The sequence below is a fragment of the Mauremys reevesii genome, linkage group 9 (genome assembly GCF_016161935.1).
Source record: "Mauremys reevesii isolate NIE-2019 linkage group 9, ASM1616193v1, whole genome shotgun sequence".
In the NCBI taxonomy this organism is placed as follows: domain Eukaryota; kingdom Metazoa; phylum Chordata; order Testudines; family Geoemydidae; genus Mauremys; species Mauremys reevesii.
In genome coordinates this window covers 15,844,810-15,860,780 of record NC_052631.1, presented here as the reverse complement: position 1 = coordinate 15,860,780, position 15,971 = coordinate 15,844,810, and the positions used below count along the sequence as shown (strand labels likewise).

The 15,971-nt window shown below is 40.0% G+C and overlaps 1 protein-coding gene and 1 long non-coding RNA gene across 4 annotated transcripts in view; one reads left to right on the top strand and one right to left on the bottom strand.

Moving 5' to 3' along the window:
- Positions 1 to 7,113, top strand: part of PRKCI (protein kinase C iota) — a 52,482-nt gene extending 45,369 nt beyond the window's left edge. Inside the window, exons 15-18 of the mRNA XM_039487340.1 lie at positions 103 to 182; positions 2,080 to 2,169; positions 2,486 to 2,601; positions 4,176 to 7,113. Coding sequence (XP_039343274.1) covers positions 103 to 182; positions 2,080 to 2,169; positions 2,486 to 2,601; positions 4,176 to 4,263 — 374 coding nt within the window. The 3' untranslated portion in view covers positions 4,264 to 7,113. The remainder of the gene's footprint in view (positions 1 to 102; positions 183 to 2,079; positions 2,170 to 2,485; positions 2,602 to 4,175) is intronic.
- Positions 1 to 15,971, bottom strand: part of LOC120371531 — a 38,685-nt gene that overhangs the window by 16,714 nt on the left and 6,000 nt on the right. For all 3 annotated transcript variants that reach the window (XR_005584424.1, XR_005584425.1, XR_005584426.1), the window contains exons 2-4: positions 15,122 to 15,201; positions 3,183 to 3,272; positions 1,506 to 1,721 (exon numbers count right to left, since the gene is read on the bottom strand). This is a non-coding gene — a long non-coding RNA (uncharacterized LOC120371531). The remainder of the gene's footprint in view (positions 1 to 1,505; positions 1,722 to 3,182; positions 3,273 to 15,121; positions 15,202 to 15,971) is intronic.

Sequence of the window (15,971 nt, the reverse complement as noted above, 5' to 3'; positions counted from 1 at the left end):
ACTTTATTTAGTGTTTTGTTTTCTCTACAAAACATTGTTTTACAAAGAGAAGAAACTTTAACCATACAAAGTGCTGATGTCTTAAATTCTCTATTCTTCTAGTCATTTTGGAAAAACAAATCCGTATTCCACGATCCCTTTCTGTTAAAGCAGCAAGTGTTCTAAAAAGTTTTCTTAACAAGGTAAGAGCTAAAGCCCTATATTTGGACTAAGGTTTTCAAGAGCTCCCATTGTCAACTTACACTTTACAAGTGTATAACTGAAATTAAAATTGCCCCTAAGCTGAAGCTCAGCAGACAAGGTCTGAGCCTGGGATGGGCTATTCTAAAACAGAATTCTTAATAGATGGAACTGACATGTTTGGCTTTTTTTATTGTTTAATTGTTTTTAAAACCTGAAACTTTGCAGATATTCAGACCTATTGGGTAAGCCACAAAATAAAAGGCCTAGAAATGCACAGAATGGCCATATTGACCAGGCATTGGGGAAACAGATGTTTTTACTATTATTTTTGAAACATCGCTTCTGAAGTTCTCTGGTACTTTATGGTCTGCTAGATCATAATTATTCTGAATGGTTGGAAGTAGGTGGACTTTGTGTGTGTGGAATTTTGCATTGAAACAGAATTGCCAGAATATTTCAGAAGGGAGCTTCTGAGAGATCACTTAAGGCTTATTTCAGAACAAAATGCCTCACCCCATGTTAGTTAGTGAAGGACTTGAATGCTTGTTTCTGGGCTTGACAAACTTCACTTTCAAATGTGACGACAAAGTCTAAGTGCTGCCCGGCGGGAGGCTGCACCCAAATCCCCATCCCTGATCCCCATCCCAGAGCCAGCACCCCAAGTCCCAGCCCTGACCCCCCCAAGCCCACACCCTGCACCCCAACACTCTGCCCCATCCCAGAGCTCCCTCTTTCACCCAAACTCCCTCTTAGAGCTTGCACCCTTCACCCCCTCCTGCACCCCAACCACCTGCCCCAGGCTTAGCCCAGAGCCCCCTCCCACACTGCAAACCCCTCAGCCAGAGTGCCCCTCTGAACCCCAACCCCCTGCCCCAGCCTGGTGAAAGTGAGTGAGGGTGGAGGAGAGGGGGGGTGGGGTGGGGTGGGGCTTTGGGGAAGAGGCGGGGCCTCAGGGAAGGGGCGGGGGAGATCCTGGGTTGCCCTTAGATTCAAAAAGTGATCTTGGGCATCAAAAGGTTGGAGACCACTGTGCTCTAGCATTGCTGCACCTGACCTACAACTAACCCACAGATTTGTTCACAAACTAGGCTTGTTAGGATTGCTTCATTTAAATTTGGAGTATTACCAACTCATCTGAGCTATGGACGTTTTGTTATACAAAAATGGGTGTGGAAAACTAGAAGAAAAACACACCTTGATCCTGACTTTTGGTCTTTTTTTTTTTTTTTTAAATCTTTTTGTTTAAATTATTAAAATTTCAGTGGTATTACATTGGAGGTAGCCATCCTTAACAGTACCCAACTAAGCACTACTTGACTTACGTAATGAAGCATTTTTCAGGGGTTGCTATTGTGCTTTGAAGTTCCATTGTCCATCTCTTTCCCTCCTCCTGTCCTATTACACTTGCTGTAGCATGGTTGTCTCTGAGCCGAGGAAGTCTATAGGAGACTCCCAGTGAAACCAGCAATATAATCTTCCATCAGTTAACTTTATCTGTAAGCTGGGGTCTTCTAATGGGATTGTCAGACATTCTCCACCTATGAAAATTCCCAAATTAAACCCAGTTGTGACCTGGGTCCCAAGCATGCAATATATTTTAATGTTTGCACATCTTAACTAAAAAAAAAAAGGGGGGGGGAAGAGGCGTATAACTAAATACAGATGCTTGTAACTGAATTACAGCGTATATTAGGCAATTCTTATTTCTGAAGGCAGAGTAAAACACTTCCAGATTTAAATTTGAGAATAGAGCCAGTGCATTAGCCTAATGCACCTTACAGCTTTGACATGAGTGTGTCTTATGAAATCTATAATGAGTAACTTTATCATTGTGTGCTAGAGATCACACATTCTCCAAATGATTTTTCACTTTGAAACATTTTCGTTCTTCCATAGGATCCAAAGGAGCGTTTAGGCTGCCATCCTCAAACAGGATTTGCAGATATTCAGGGACATCCGTTCTTCCGCAATGTTGATTGGGATCTGGTATGTAAACACTGATGGGTTTGTTCTGTTATATGCAGTATAACCCTGATAGCTTGTCTTAACTGAAAGTTAAAAGGGATGCCAAATTTGATAACTTCATAATTTTTTAAACTATACTGTGAAGAGATGATGTATATTCCATTAACCCTTTTACACACAGTAACCATAGAAATTTAATTAATTAATTTGCTGGAATATTTGTAAAAGGTACAAACAAGAAATTTAAGTAATCTTTTCAGAACTCAGTTCTTTTTTTAAACATAAATATAATCTCTGTGATAGGCTGTTACTCATACTTACTTTAAATTATTTATAGATGGAACAAAAACAGGTGGTTCCTCCATTTAAACCAAATATATCAGGTGAATTTGGTCTGGATAACTTTGATTCCCAGTTCACTAATGAACCTGTCCAGCTCACTCCAGATGATGAGTAAGTAACTCAAACTTAAGAAAACCTTTTTTTTAAAAAGTTAGTAAATTATAAAGGTGCAAAGAGACATTTTGCTAACACAAGCACAGGTGCTGACTTTCCAGTGTGCTGGGGGGTGCTCGACCCCTGGCTCTGCCCTAGACCCTGCCCCAATTCCACCCTTTCCTCCAAGGCCCTGCCCCTGCCCCCTCCCCCAGCACGTCGCTCCCTCACTCCTTCCCCTCCCTCCCAAAACCTCCTGCATGCCCTGAAACACTGATCATGGTGGGGAGGGAGGGAGGAGGAGGTACTGATCAGCAGGGCCTGCTGGTGGGCCACAAACACTGACGGAGGCAGGGAGGGAGCTGATGGGGGGGCTGCCAGTGAGAGCTCAGCACCCACTGAGTAGGTGCTTATGAATACAAGCCATAATTTGCAGTATGGTCCATCTTTTAAAACCAAGATTTTGCGGTGGTTTTAATTTCATCATTTGATTTCTTGGGACGCTGCCGTCTAAGAATTTGTCTCTCAAACACTTTTGGTATTTGACAGGAAAAAAGGGTGGTGTGTTTTTTTTCCAGTCGTGTTAGATGTAGAGTTACCTTAACAGGATTGAAAAGTCCCATTCAGATGCTGGTTAACTCAGATGAAGCTGACAGTGTAGCTTAGACTTCCCTGCTGTCCAGTAGGGCCTGAGGGAGAAAATTCAGTCATAAGTAAGATTTGCCTTTCCTGCCTCCCTTAGTAAGTAGCCTAAAACAGACTGCTCTCTTTATTTTAGGAGCTTGAGGGCTTTCTATAGTATTTAATGAAATAACTTCAGAACATTATGCATGAGTAACTTGTAAGCACTATCAGCTGATACAAATGTTCCATAATGATTATTGTTCAAATATTGAGGACGTCTTACACGTCTTAAAGACTGACAGCCTGACTCTCCCCTCACGCTTATTGTAAATAAGTATCTCGCTTGAGATAGTTAAGTGAAGATACTACTCCTCTCATGAGTGTAACTAATTTCTTAATTTTTTAAGACACCATCCATTCTAGAAGGGTTTAACCTAGCAGACCTAGGAAGAGAGCACTGTGCCAGAAGGACCTAAGGGAAGGAGTAGCAAAGTCAGCTCTCCTAAATGGAGCCAGACTCATACCTTTTTTCCTTCAAGTTTGGAACACCACCTCTGTATGCAGTGTCCAGCCCCCACCTCTCTTTGGTAAAGAGCAGGGACAGCAGCAGCCACTGGGAGGGCAGAACATGGTTTGAAGCCAGAAGTAACTTTGTGTTTAGGGGCTGGCAGAGAACTAAGTTAGTGTGAGACAATTTTGCTGCACTGAGATTGAGTGGCTGGACCTACTTTGGTGCCTGGATGAAGACCAGAACAGGGCTGTTGCCTGTGCTCACTTCCCTGCAACTTCTTGACTCCAGTTCCTCAGAGGACTATGAAATAATGTCCTCCTTTGGGTTCTAAAGTTTAAGACCAACTCTTTATGCTTTAGTTTCTTAATCCTTTTTATACAACTTTGATATTCTGAGCAATATTGCAAGGAGCAATTTTGTGTTAACGCAAGATACTAACTAGTTTTTATTTTAACAGTGATATTGTGAAGAAGATTGACCAATCTGAATTTGAAGGCTTTGAATATATTAATCCTCTTTTGATGTCCGCTGAGGAATGTGTCTGATCTTTCGTTTCTGGACTGTGCCATATATTGCATCTATCACTTGTTTTCTGCATGGATAAACAACTTGCCATTTGGTTACACTTGTATCAAATGAAAAATATTTTACCCTTGCCACCAGCTGTGGAGTCAGATTTTTAATCTTGATTGTAACAACTTGCTAACATGCTGAACTTTTTGTGTTAGGTTGCAAAAAAAAAAAAAAAAAAAAATTGAAATGTTAACCTACCAGCAATCTTGCCAAAGTCTAATTTTAATATAGAAGCAGCCATTGGTTGCTAACTCTCAGCTAGTGGATTTTTCAGTTTAAACTGCTGTAAGTAATGTAGCTGTCTGCTTAGAGAAAAATCCTCTTACTGCTTTAAGAGCATGTGTTGCATTAGGGCACATAATGAAACAGCATTAAAAGCCGTTAATACTTGCATTTTAACAGCAAGACTGACAAGACTTCTAAAGCCTCTCTCCTCCAACTGTGCTATGTACACTGATCTTTCCACGTTTACAGTTGAACCTGTAGTGTTTTCCCCATACACTCAAATGACAGTAGGACAGCAGTTCTTTAAAGTGGGTAGAGCGAAGGAGAGTGGCTGCGTTCTTGGACTACAGAACATTGATTCTGTTCCAAGAGAAGATAATGCACATGTAATTGAATGAATAGATTCCACTCCTGAGCTACTTCTGATTGATAAGCGGGGGTAACGCACACACTTTGGTATGTGAAAAGCGAGTGCCTTTCCAAGCCTGTCCCTTTCAGCAGGGGCTGTAAGTGATGTAAAGTATCAGTTTAAATGAGTGGAACTCACTTCATACTTTTTTTGAAAGGAAAAAAATCTGCATAGAGCATTCTTTTTAGCAGAAATGGGCAGCTAATATTCAAGAATGTAGGACCTCATGCTATTTATTCCTTAAGTTTTGGTAGATCTGAAATGGTTATCTTACAGCTACAGCTTAGCTAAGGAGAAAACAGTAAAATTTTATTTTATTCCAACCTTATTGCCATGCTGTTGGAAAAGCGTTCCATCTTCCCAGTGGAAAAAAGAGTGCATGTTTTTTATTCGTGTAACCCAGTATCTGAAAAGTGGAAGGGCTAGCCACAGTGACTCCTGAACTTTTTTTGGTGTTTTTCAATTATGAATAATCTCTTCCAAATCTTAGGTCTCCACAATGGACTCGAACTAACTGGCAGAAAAATTGGAATAAATGAAAGTAATTTAAACAAGAAGTGACTTGATCGGAAGTGAGATTCTTATAAATGTCCATATGGATAGCTAAATACTCAAATTATTTTTTTTTGAATCTTTGAGGGATATATTGGCTGAAGAGATGCCAAATATATTTTATACTTGATTTTAAAACATTTGTAAGGAAAAGGGATGTTAAGAGACATTGAGTCAAATCTATATAAATTCTCCTATAAAAGGCTTAAGCTAAACTGCTAAGTATTAGTAAAAGCAGACTTAATAGAACACTATTCTGAAAACACAACATACCTTAGGGCTTGTCTACACTGGGCTGGCAAAGCACATTGGGGGTGTGATTTGTAGAGTGCACTAATATTCTGCACTGTGTACACCCTGCTGGCGTGCTCCAAAAGGTACCTAGTTTGCATTGATGTAGTTGCAAGAGCCATGTAGACAAGCCTTTAGCAAGAGTTACCTAAGGTTAATGAGCTTCCCCTCTGCTGCTGTTTTCCCTTGAACGCTATAGTGCATTGACACTATAATTTCAGTTTTGGTGATGTGAATTCTCTTCATTTGTATACTTAAACTGTTTCGGACACTGACTTAGTAGCTTTAATAAAAGAGGTTGACACTACTTGGTACATGCCCATAGTACAGTACCTAGGCCACTTTTGTTTACAAGATACATTGTAGGACTAATATTTAAAAAAATATATTAGGCTACATTTTCAAAACTGACAAGCTGTTTTGGGTGCCTCAACTTTTGGGAAATACTGAGTTTGCCCCCCCGCCCAAAGTCTCATGAAAATAATGTTCCTGTAAGGTGTCTCAAATTGGGCCCTTAAAATCAAAAGCTGCTTTTTAGGCTTTAATCTATTTAAATCTTAAAGGGTTTTTTTCACTACACAAGTTAAATTTGGGATAATCTTGAAGTATTTAGCCTTTGACTTGTGAAGTCGTCATCTGTATAGAAGTCTGGAATTTGTTGGTATTAAACTCAGGCTGCTATCAATAAGGAATGAACTGAGCTCTGTACAGTGACTTAAATTCATAGGATATCCAGTGCAAAACAGTTTTATGTAGGGAAGTGTATTTTCAGATTTTCATCGTATACATAAAGATAAATGGAATTCTCACTTTGAAGTTTTTGTGCTTGATGCAAAAACATTTTTTATAGATAATGTTACAGAAGATGCACCTTTTTATTTATGTATTTTAACCTTAAGATCTGCCTTCTGTTTTAGTATCAACTTAGTTAACAAAAAAGTGATAAATATTTTAAACAATTGTCACTGCAAGTCTTTTTACTTTCTCTTCTAAACTCTAAGTGCCATGACATTAACTGTTAATTTTTTTAAGTTGTTAAATGTGTAGTGACTGTCTTTGCATATTTAGCAGGGAAATCAGGCATGGACAGTCAAGTACAGTAGGTTATTATATCTTGTAAAGAAACTGTCTACATCAGGATCATGATGTGTTTATGTGGTGTAACCTCATTTTTGTATACAAATTGGATTCTGGGTGCTCTTCCAGTTTAATACTGTTACTACTGTATTTTTCTGCTTCACCTAGAACACTATTTTGAACATTATACTGTAATCATTTCCTGTATTTGTGCACACACTTTTTTTTTACTTGTCTTTAAATAAAAAATTTATATTAGGGCTCTGAATATTGTATTAACACTAGTATAACTCGAGGGATGATGGATAGTTTCATGTAACTGGATTGTATGCTGTAGTTGGAACCTCTCTATAGTTTTATCCAAGTCTCTTCTGCAAGCAGTCCCACAGCACACTGACTTGCATTTCAGAATTATGTAGCCATAAACATTCACCCAGGGCAATCCTGAAATAGTGACCCAACAAAAGAATCAAGTTTGTGTGCAAGAGGAAGGAGCAAGGCTTAGGAGTACTTAGAGTGATACTAGCCAGTGAATGAGTTGCTGGCATATATGACAGGTTTGGGATAAAATTTTGACACTTTCTGATCTGAAATAGCACTGTAAAAAAGGGATAATTTTGTAGCTCTCATATGGAGATCATGTAGCAACTGTAACCAAACAATTGATTAGTGCTGTTTACAAAAGGGATAGCTCAATGGAGGAGGGAGGGATAGCTCAGTGGTTTGAGCATTGGCCTGCTAAACCCAGGGTTGTGAGCTCAATCCTTGAGGAGGCCACTTAGGGATCTGGGGCAAAAATTGGTCCTGCTAGTGAAGGCAGGGGGCTGGACTCAATGACCTTTCAAGGTCCCTTCCAGTTCTAGGAGATTGGTATATCTCCAATTATTACCTTTAAGATATTATGGCAAGGATATTGTGTTTTTTAAGACTGCCAGATCATATTCAGTTCATCCCAATTGTGTGCTTGGGTACATCCAAGGGCCCCACAAACAGGTTTCATTCTGCTACAAGGAAAACATCTTTTTCTGGTTTCTATGTGGACTATGTTGCAGTAAGGCCCTTGGAAGATTTTACTTCTCCCTAGGTGAGTGCTGCAGCCACCTCCTACACCACCTAACTGCCTCCACTATACACCATAAAAGCAAAAAGTATTCTTTCTCACCAGGAAAGCATCTCATTCTCAAGATAGGTCTGACCAGCTTCTCCTAACTTGTGAGGCCAAAACATAGTCCAAGCCTATGTCCCACCTATCCTCAGAACCTGTCACTTTCCAATATTTGAAGTTGAACTTTGATGCTAGAGCATTTCCCTGAGTTTTAATGAAGGGCTCAAAAGACACTTGCCCTCCTTGTGTGATCCTGTGGTTGATTTCTCGAGTGTGAGGTGGTCAATCTGGGTCTTATGACCACCACGCCCTTCCCACGTTATTAAATGGAAGAGGGGTTCTGCAGGGGTCCTATTGTGGAAAAAGTTGAGAATCATTGCTCTTGAATTTCTTTCTAGGTGTGATTTTGAGTTGCAATGACATCAGCTATCCAAGGATAGGTGAAACCACAGATTTTCTTGCAAAATTCTATTAACTATATTTTGCCATGACACACAACTGGTGCTGAGAACTGATGCAAGTACCAAAAAACCCCTCCGTGTTTCACATTGATCAATTCCTCCTGTCCTGGTGTCCCATCATAAAATGAAATAAAAGGATATACATCGGTATCTAAACTCAGGCTTCAATCATTTTGCTAAAAATAACTTACTGTATATGATTCACATTGAAACAACCTGACATTTTCTCCTTCACAGGTTTTTTTAAGTCTTTTTAGATTGTCAAATGGCTGACACAATTTTATATGTACATTGTAACATTCTAGTTACTATAATTTATCAAATATTTAAATTGTGTGAGATTGTTACATTGCCTTCTGAGGGGTGGCTTGCAAAGAATATCAGGCTGTACGTTGGAAATGCACACAACACAAAACAAGTAATGCAACTGTTCCAGATTTCTATTCTAGATGGACTTGTGAAGATTTGTGCATGATTTGTCCTCAGAATATTCTGTCTTCTGCATAGATATATTGGCTGTGCTGTCATTTTTCCACAGATGAGGAAATTGATCAAAATGACTTGTAAAGGAAAAATAGGCTTCTATTTATTTTTGCTGTATCTAGAGAGAAAATTCACCTACAAGTTTGGTTTACTTTAGAAATTCACATGGACTACCCTTGAATACTCCTATGGCTGATGTAGTAAGATTGACATCAAATGTCAGCACTACTAATTAAAACACATGGAATAATTAAAGTTCTCTGAGCTCAACACCTGTTTTTCAATTCAGGGCTGCATGTTCCTGCACACATTTGAGATATCCAAGAGCCCTCCACCAAGAAAGGCAGATGACACTTGACCTTCCTCGTATTTCAAAGGGGAAGAAAGACCTGTAGAGCAATCTTTTGGGGGACACTAACAAAATGAAAATGCATATTTTTGTCCTTTGCCTCTGTTCAATTAAATTTTATTTTTTGGCAGTTTGAGACTATGTATCAGGAAACATTAGCAAATGCTAAATTTCTCTGTAGAAAACTCCCTTTGTTCACAAATGTGCCACTTGAATGGAATCTGATTCAGAAAACAGTGTGACAAGATTTTTTTACACACTTAGCAGTTTGACAAACAGTTTTAGTATGTGTGTTAACCAGCTCACTTGAAAGATTATTTTATTTTAAGTCTTAGTACAACATTAATTGACACGTCACTTTGCAGGCAGTAATTTGGAATTAAATTTTTCACTTACGCATTAGAAATGCAAATCAGTTGTCTCACTCTCTCCCCTTATTGCGTGGGTGAGAGGTATCGCCCACCCGAGACTACATTAAAGAATGTTAAAGGTGACCTGTAATGGATTTTTAAGTGTCCTTTTTTACTTTATTATATTGAAGACCTAAATTTTTGTGGGTGTGCTCTGCTTATTTTTATTTTAGAAATAGCAGGAATGTCATCTCTTGCCTTTATGGCTTTTGTAGGACCTGTTGGCTATCTTAGACATGGATCCGTTATCCCACTTCAACTGAAAAGTAAACACCCCTTTCAGGCTATATTGATACATCATAAAATACAGAAAAAATCCCCTTTATGTATTGCCTTTAAAGGTCTCACATAAAAACAAAAAAATCAGTTGAGGCTGCCTTAGACTTAAACATATCAGTATTTTGAATACCTGCAGGTGTCCAGTTTTGCATTGCACTGTAAGACTGCCTTAAATATGAGTTTCCTTAGCATCCTAAGAACTTGATTAATTTTAGTTTGTGCACAAAGAGGCTAGTGGTAAAAATAAAATTCTCCTTGTTTTTTTAAAGCAACTCATGAACAAGAACTGTAGGCTAATAATGTCTTAGTTATGTAGCACCATTTGTGCCAAAACACTTTACAAACTTTTATATGTACAGGAATTAACTTACAGATAAAATGTGATGGCCAGGCTGTAACGGTATCTCCCATAAGGCTATGTGGAAATATGTTTAGAATGTGTTTTATGCTACATATGCCACGTAACATATCTCCATAAAGGTTATGATCTACTGAATGTATTAATCCTATTTGCATGTATCTATTTGTATTCAATGTTATGAATGTTGGCTGTGTACTGGCTTGATTTCTAAATAACTTTAGTAGAGCGTTCGGTCAGTTCCTGGAGAAACGAGTGTTGAAATTAAGTACCTAATCAAGAAACACTTAAAGGACAATTGATCTTGGAATGCTCCAATCCACATAAGAAGTCTACTTGAGGACGTTCAAGGTAGCATGTAAACAATGGATGCGACCTGTAAAAACTGTGTCATTCATGGACATGTGGCTTGCCCAGGTGACTCCTAAACTCCATCTTGGAGCTGGACTTTGCATAGGAGTGAGGAGAGGGTCTCCATCCACAAGAGAGAGTCTATTTAAACCCCTTGGAGACCCCTCCATTTTGTCTTCAGCTGGCTAAAGAGGGAGCCTCTCCACCTCCCAGGATATTTGCAAGAAACTGGAACAAAGGACAGTAACTACCCCCTGTAGTTACTTAGCCTGGGTCCAGTGTTTGCTGGACCCAGGCTAAAAGGTGATTAGCCTGTAAAAGGGAGCATTCTGGAACTGGCGAGGATCTTATCTGTATTCAGTTTGATTAGACATAGATTTGCACATTTTATTTTATTTTGCTTGGTGACTGACTTTGTTCTGCCTGTTACTACTTGGAACCACTTAAATCCTACTTTCTGTATTTAATAAAATCACTTTTACTTATTAATTAGCTCAGAGTATGTATTAATACCTGGGGAGCAAACAACTGTGCATATCTCTATCTGTTATAGAGGGTGAACAATATGAGTTTATGCAGGGTAAAACAGATTTATTTGGGTTTAGACCCCATTGGGAGTTGGGCATCTGAGTGTTAAAGACAGGAACACTTCTGTGAGCTGCTTTCAGGTAAACCTGCAGCTTTGGGGCAAGTAATTAAGACCCTGGGTCTTTGTTGGAGCAGACAGGCCTGTCTGGCTCAGCAAGACAGGGTGCTGGGGTCCCAGGCTGGCAGGGAAAGGAAGGGGCAGATGTAGTCTTGGCACATCAGGTGGCAGCTCCCAGGGGGTTTCTGTGATCTAACCCATCACACAGGCATCCAAGTGAACTGTACAATAGGACAGAAGGCTAGAGAAGTTTTGGACAAGGTCAGCACATGCTAACACTTAAAAATTCATGCAAACTAATGTCCAGGCAGGACAGTTCCCATACTCCGTATTCTTCAGGCTCAGCCCCAAAGACGGGTAGATCCAAAATGTTTCTAGTTGATATAATCCATTGCTATGGCCCTGAATCCCTACATGTTACATGAACACACAGTATTAGTACTATTTCAAAGTTTGCTTTGAGATCATTATATGCTTTATAAGTGAAAGATGGTGGAAGTAGTATTTCAGTAAGGAAGAATCATGCACACAACTACAAGATGAGGTATAAGTGGCTAGGTGGTAATACTGAGATCTGGGGCTTATAGTGGATCACAAATTGAATGAGAGTCAACAATGTAATACAGTTATGGAAAAGAATAATATTGTGGGGTATATTAACAGCTATATGTAAGGCATGGGAGATAATTGTCCTCTTCTAGTCTGCACTGGTGAGGCCTCAGCTACAGTATTTTGTCGAATTCTGGGCACCACACTTTAGGAAAGATATGTCCAGAGGAGACCAACAAAAATGATTAAAGGTTTAGAAAACCTGACTTATGAGGAAAGGTTAAAAAAACTGGTCATGTTTAGTTTTGACAGAAGACTCAAGGGGCACCTGACAAATCTTCAAGTATGTTAAGGGCTGTTCTAAAAAGGACTGATCAATTGTTCTCTATGTCCACTGATGGTAGGACAAGAAGTTATTTGGCTTAATCTGCGGCAAGGGAGATTTAGGATAGATATTAGGAAAAACTTTCCAACTATAACGTTAGTTAAACTCTGGAATAGGCTTCCAAAGGAGGTTGTGGAATCCCCATCATTGGATGTTTTTTAAAACAGGTTGGACAAACACCTATCAAGTATGGTCTAGGCTTACTTGGTCCTGCCACAGTTCAGGGGGTGGACTTGATTTCTTCAGGTTCCTTCCAGCCCTGTGTTTTTATGATTCTATGATTCACATCCCATGCTTCTTTCATATTTAACCTTCAGCCAGTCCCTAACATACTCCTAGTTAGAGAATATGACTTCTTACTGCCATGATTATAAACACACAATTGTTTAAGAATGTGTGTTCTGATGTGTGTACTACTGCCCTCTACTGGAAACAATATGTCTAAGCTGTTTCTGCCTAGATTCCCTTTATAGCATGAGTTAATCTTGCTACTTTATTTCACTGGTGGCTGCAGTTGGGAGCAGAGGGAGAGGAAGCGGGTTGATCCAAAAGCCATCTTGAATTCTGTCAATGTTTTCCTATACAGCTATCTGATCTTGGTGTCCATTTTTATTGGTGTCCATTACTCCAGTTATTCATTAGATGCAGTGACCTTTCTGAACACTTTTTAAAATGCCTGCTATAAGGATGCCCCTTTCCCATATGGGTTTGTAATGAAACTTTAGTTGCAATAGTCATCCCCAGTAACCTAATTATTATTTGGAATTAAAAACTTTTAAATTTCAGTGGTAACAGTTTTAACAAAAATCTGTGCAACTTTCAGTTTTGGAGATGCATTCTTTGGAACTTCACTAATTCTCAAACTTTTCCCTTGGGCACCATAGGCGTATGCACAACAGATTCATGACTGCCACATTTCTGTCATCAGATACAGCACTGACGGATGCTATAGAAAATCCCCAAAGAGATTGTGCAAACTCTTACATTTTCCTGCTTTGTGGAAGATTTTCCCTGCTGCAGGTAAAACCTAAACCTATGGAACAGTGGTAGGCAACCTGCAGGCTGCACATGGCCCACCAGGGTAATACGCTGGTGGGCTGCCAGATAAGTTTGTTAACTTTTGTATGGCTGCCTGCAGTTCCCAGTGGCGCAGTTCGCCGTTTCCTGCCAATGGGAGCTGCGGGAAGTGGCGCAGACTGCAGGGACATGCTGGCTGCCGCTTGCGGCAGCTCCCATTGGCCAGGAACGGTGAACCATGGCCACAGGGAGCTGCAGGCAGCCATGCAAATATAAACAATCTGGCAGCCTGCCAGCAGACTACTCTAATGTGCTGCGTGCGGGCCGCAGGTTGCTCCCCATTGCTATAAGAACCAAACATGTAGGTGTATACTGTGCCTCAAAATTTTAAGTCTCCTGTTCTTCTTACCACTTATGCCATATCTATTTATTCAGTGTCCTACAATTTTCTAGGAGTTGGTGTGGGACCACATCTGCAGTAATGTTATAGTGTTGCTCTGTATTACTTGGGTTGTTGTTAAGCTTCTGGATGGTTATCCATGCTTTCTTACTGGTGTGGGTCATGTCCACACACTCAATGAGATTTTGCCATAACTTGTGTTTTTCCTCCTTTAGTGCAGAGACCAGTTCTACACCTGTGATGGTAACTTCAGCGAATGGGTCTGCTTCTAAGTTCTGCTTGTATTTTGCATAGCAGGCCAATAACTCTTATATTAGGCAAATAATTTGTTTTCTGGCCTTGTGGAATATGCTTCTTCAAGACAATGCACACAGCATTGACAAACTGGTCATATTTTTCTGGCATTGTTTTGATCTCTCTTAGAATGGCTTCTAGGTCATTGGTGAAACCCTTCTATTCCAGTTTCTTAAAATTAAAGCAGCATTGGAATGGTACTGGGCATTGATCTGGATGGTGATAAGCCAGTGCTGTGAATGCAGAATCGGACCCAAACTAAGTTTGTTACCCACTATGTATGTTGTTGCTGACAAATGCCAAATGAGAATTGAAGCCCCATTTCCATCACCTACAGTTGAAATAACCAGGGAGCTTAGGGTTGTGAATTAAGCTCAAGTGGCGTCCATCTGCCCATGATTCAACTAGTTCACCATTTTCATCAGTTACGTTATAGCCCCATTTGATGCTGTGACTTAGTCACTGATGATCACCTGGTGTTTTGTCATGTTTGATGTTATGTGGGGTAGCAAACTTGAAGCTGGAAAAGAATGCAATGGAGCCAAAGAACTTCAGACCTATATCACTACTGTCACTGCTACAAACTGTACAAGTGTCTCATCCTAAATTGTCTATCAGCACTCATTGAAAATCACCTAATCCCTGAGCAAGCTGGATTTCCCCAGGCAAATCATGCACTGGTCAAATGCTGAGCATCACTCAATACATCGAATATGGCTTTGAAAAGATATGATAACTGGTGCCATGTTTATCAACCTATCAGCAGCATACAACATGGTAAGTCACCAAAGGCTCCTCACTAAAATATACAATATGACAAAAGATCACCACCTTGTAAGACTGATACAATCTCTGCTAGAGAACCAAAGTTTTCATGTCAAAGTATTTGGGAAGCATATCCAATGACAGCAGCAGAAAAATGTCCTACCACAAAGAAGTGCACTCTCGCCAATATTCTTCAACAGTTATATGAATGATCACGCAATCCACCTCAACACAAGAAGTTTTATCTATGCTGACAATCGTATGTCACTGTCCAAGCCAAGGATCTTGCCCAGTTTGAAGCTATGTTAACACTGGCACTGTCTGGGGTCTCAGTTTATTACACCAAGACTCAATCACACACCAACCCAGTCAGAACACAGAGTCTCTTCCATTTTTAGAATCATGAGGCCAATAGACAACTCACCATCATTTGGAATAGGGTGTCACTTTCCCTCTGTTGGAATCCAATCTACCTTGGAGCGACGCTAGACCACTCTTGCTCCTCTAAGGCACATGTGGAGAAGACAAAAGGCAAAATTAGTGCCCACAAAAACATACTTAGGAAGCTTGCAAATTCAAAATGGGAAACCAACACAACAACACTAAGAGCCACCACATGTGCACTTTGCTATTTTATGGCCAAATACACATCTGGTGTCAGAAAGATTGGCTCATGCAAAGCAGTTAGGCCCTGCCCTGCATGATAGCTGCTACTACATCACAGGATGTCTAAAACCAATGAACATGAACAGCTTTGATGTGCTTGCTGGAATCGCTCCACTGGATATCAGGAGATTGGTCACAAGCAAAGATTGAAGGTACCAGACATCCGTTACATTACCAACCTTATTATCACTTAGCTTTTCTTGAGACAGCACTCTTGTGATTGCTAAGTACTAGTGTTATGGTGGGATGTATGTTTCATCCCTTCTCTACCCTACCCCCATTTCTCCTTCACGGGCCCATTGCTTCAGCCCTTATTCATGTGAATGTAATGCAGAACCCACAGGTGGGATCACAGTAGTGAGCTCCAAACCAGGATGTCTGGCTCTAAAAGCATGAGCCTATACTACCTATACCAAAAGATTGAGTTTTGTTAGCTCAAAGGCTAGAAAAACTCCTAAATTTCTTTGGGATCTAGCCACTAGAAGTGGAACTGAGTGCCAGATTTTATATACACGAGGAATAGTTAGTCTCATTGACTTCACTGAGACATAAAGAGGAGTTTCATTTAGTTTTGGATATGCCCCTTCCCTACAAAAAGTACATCTCCT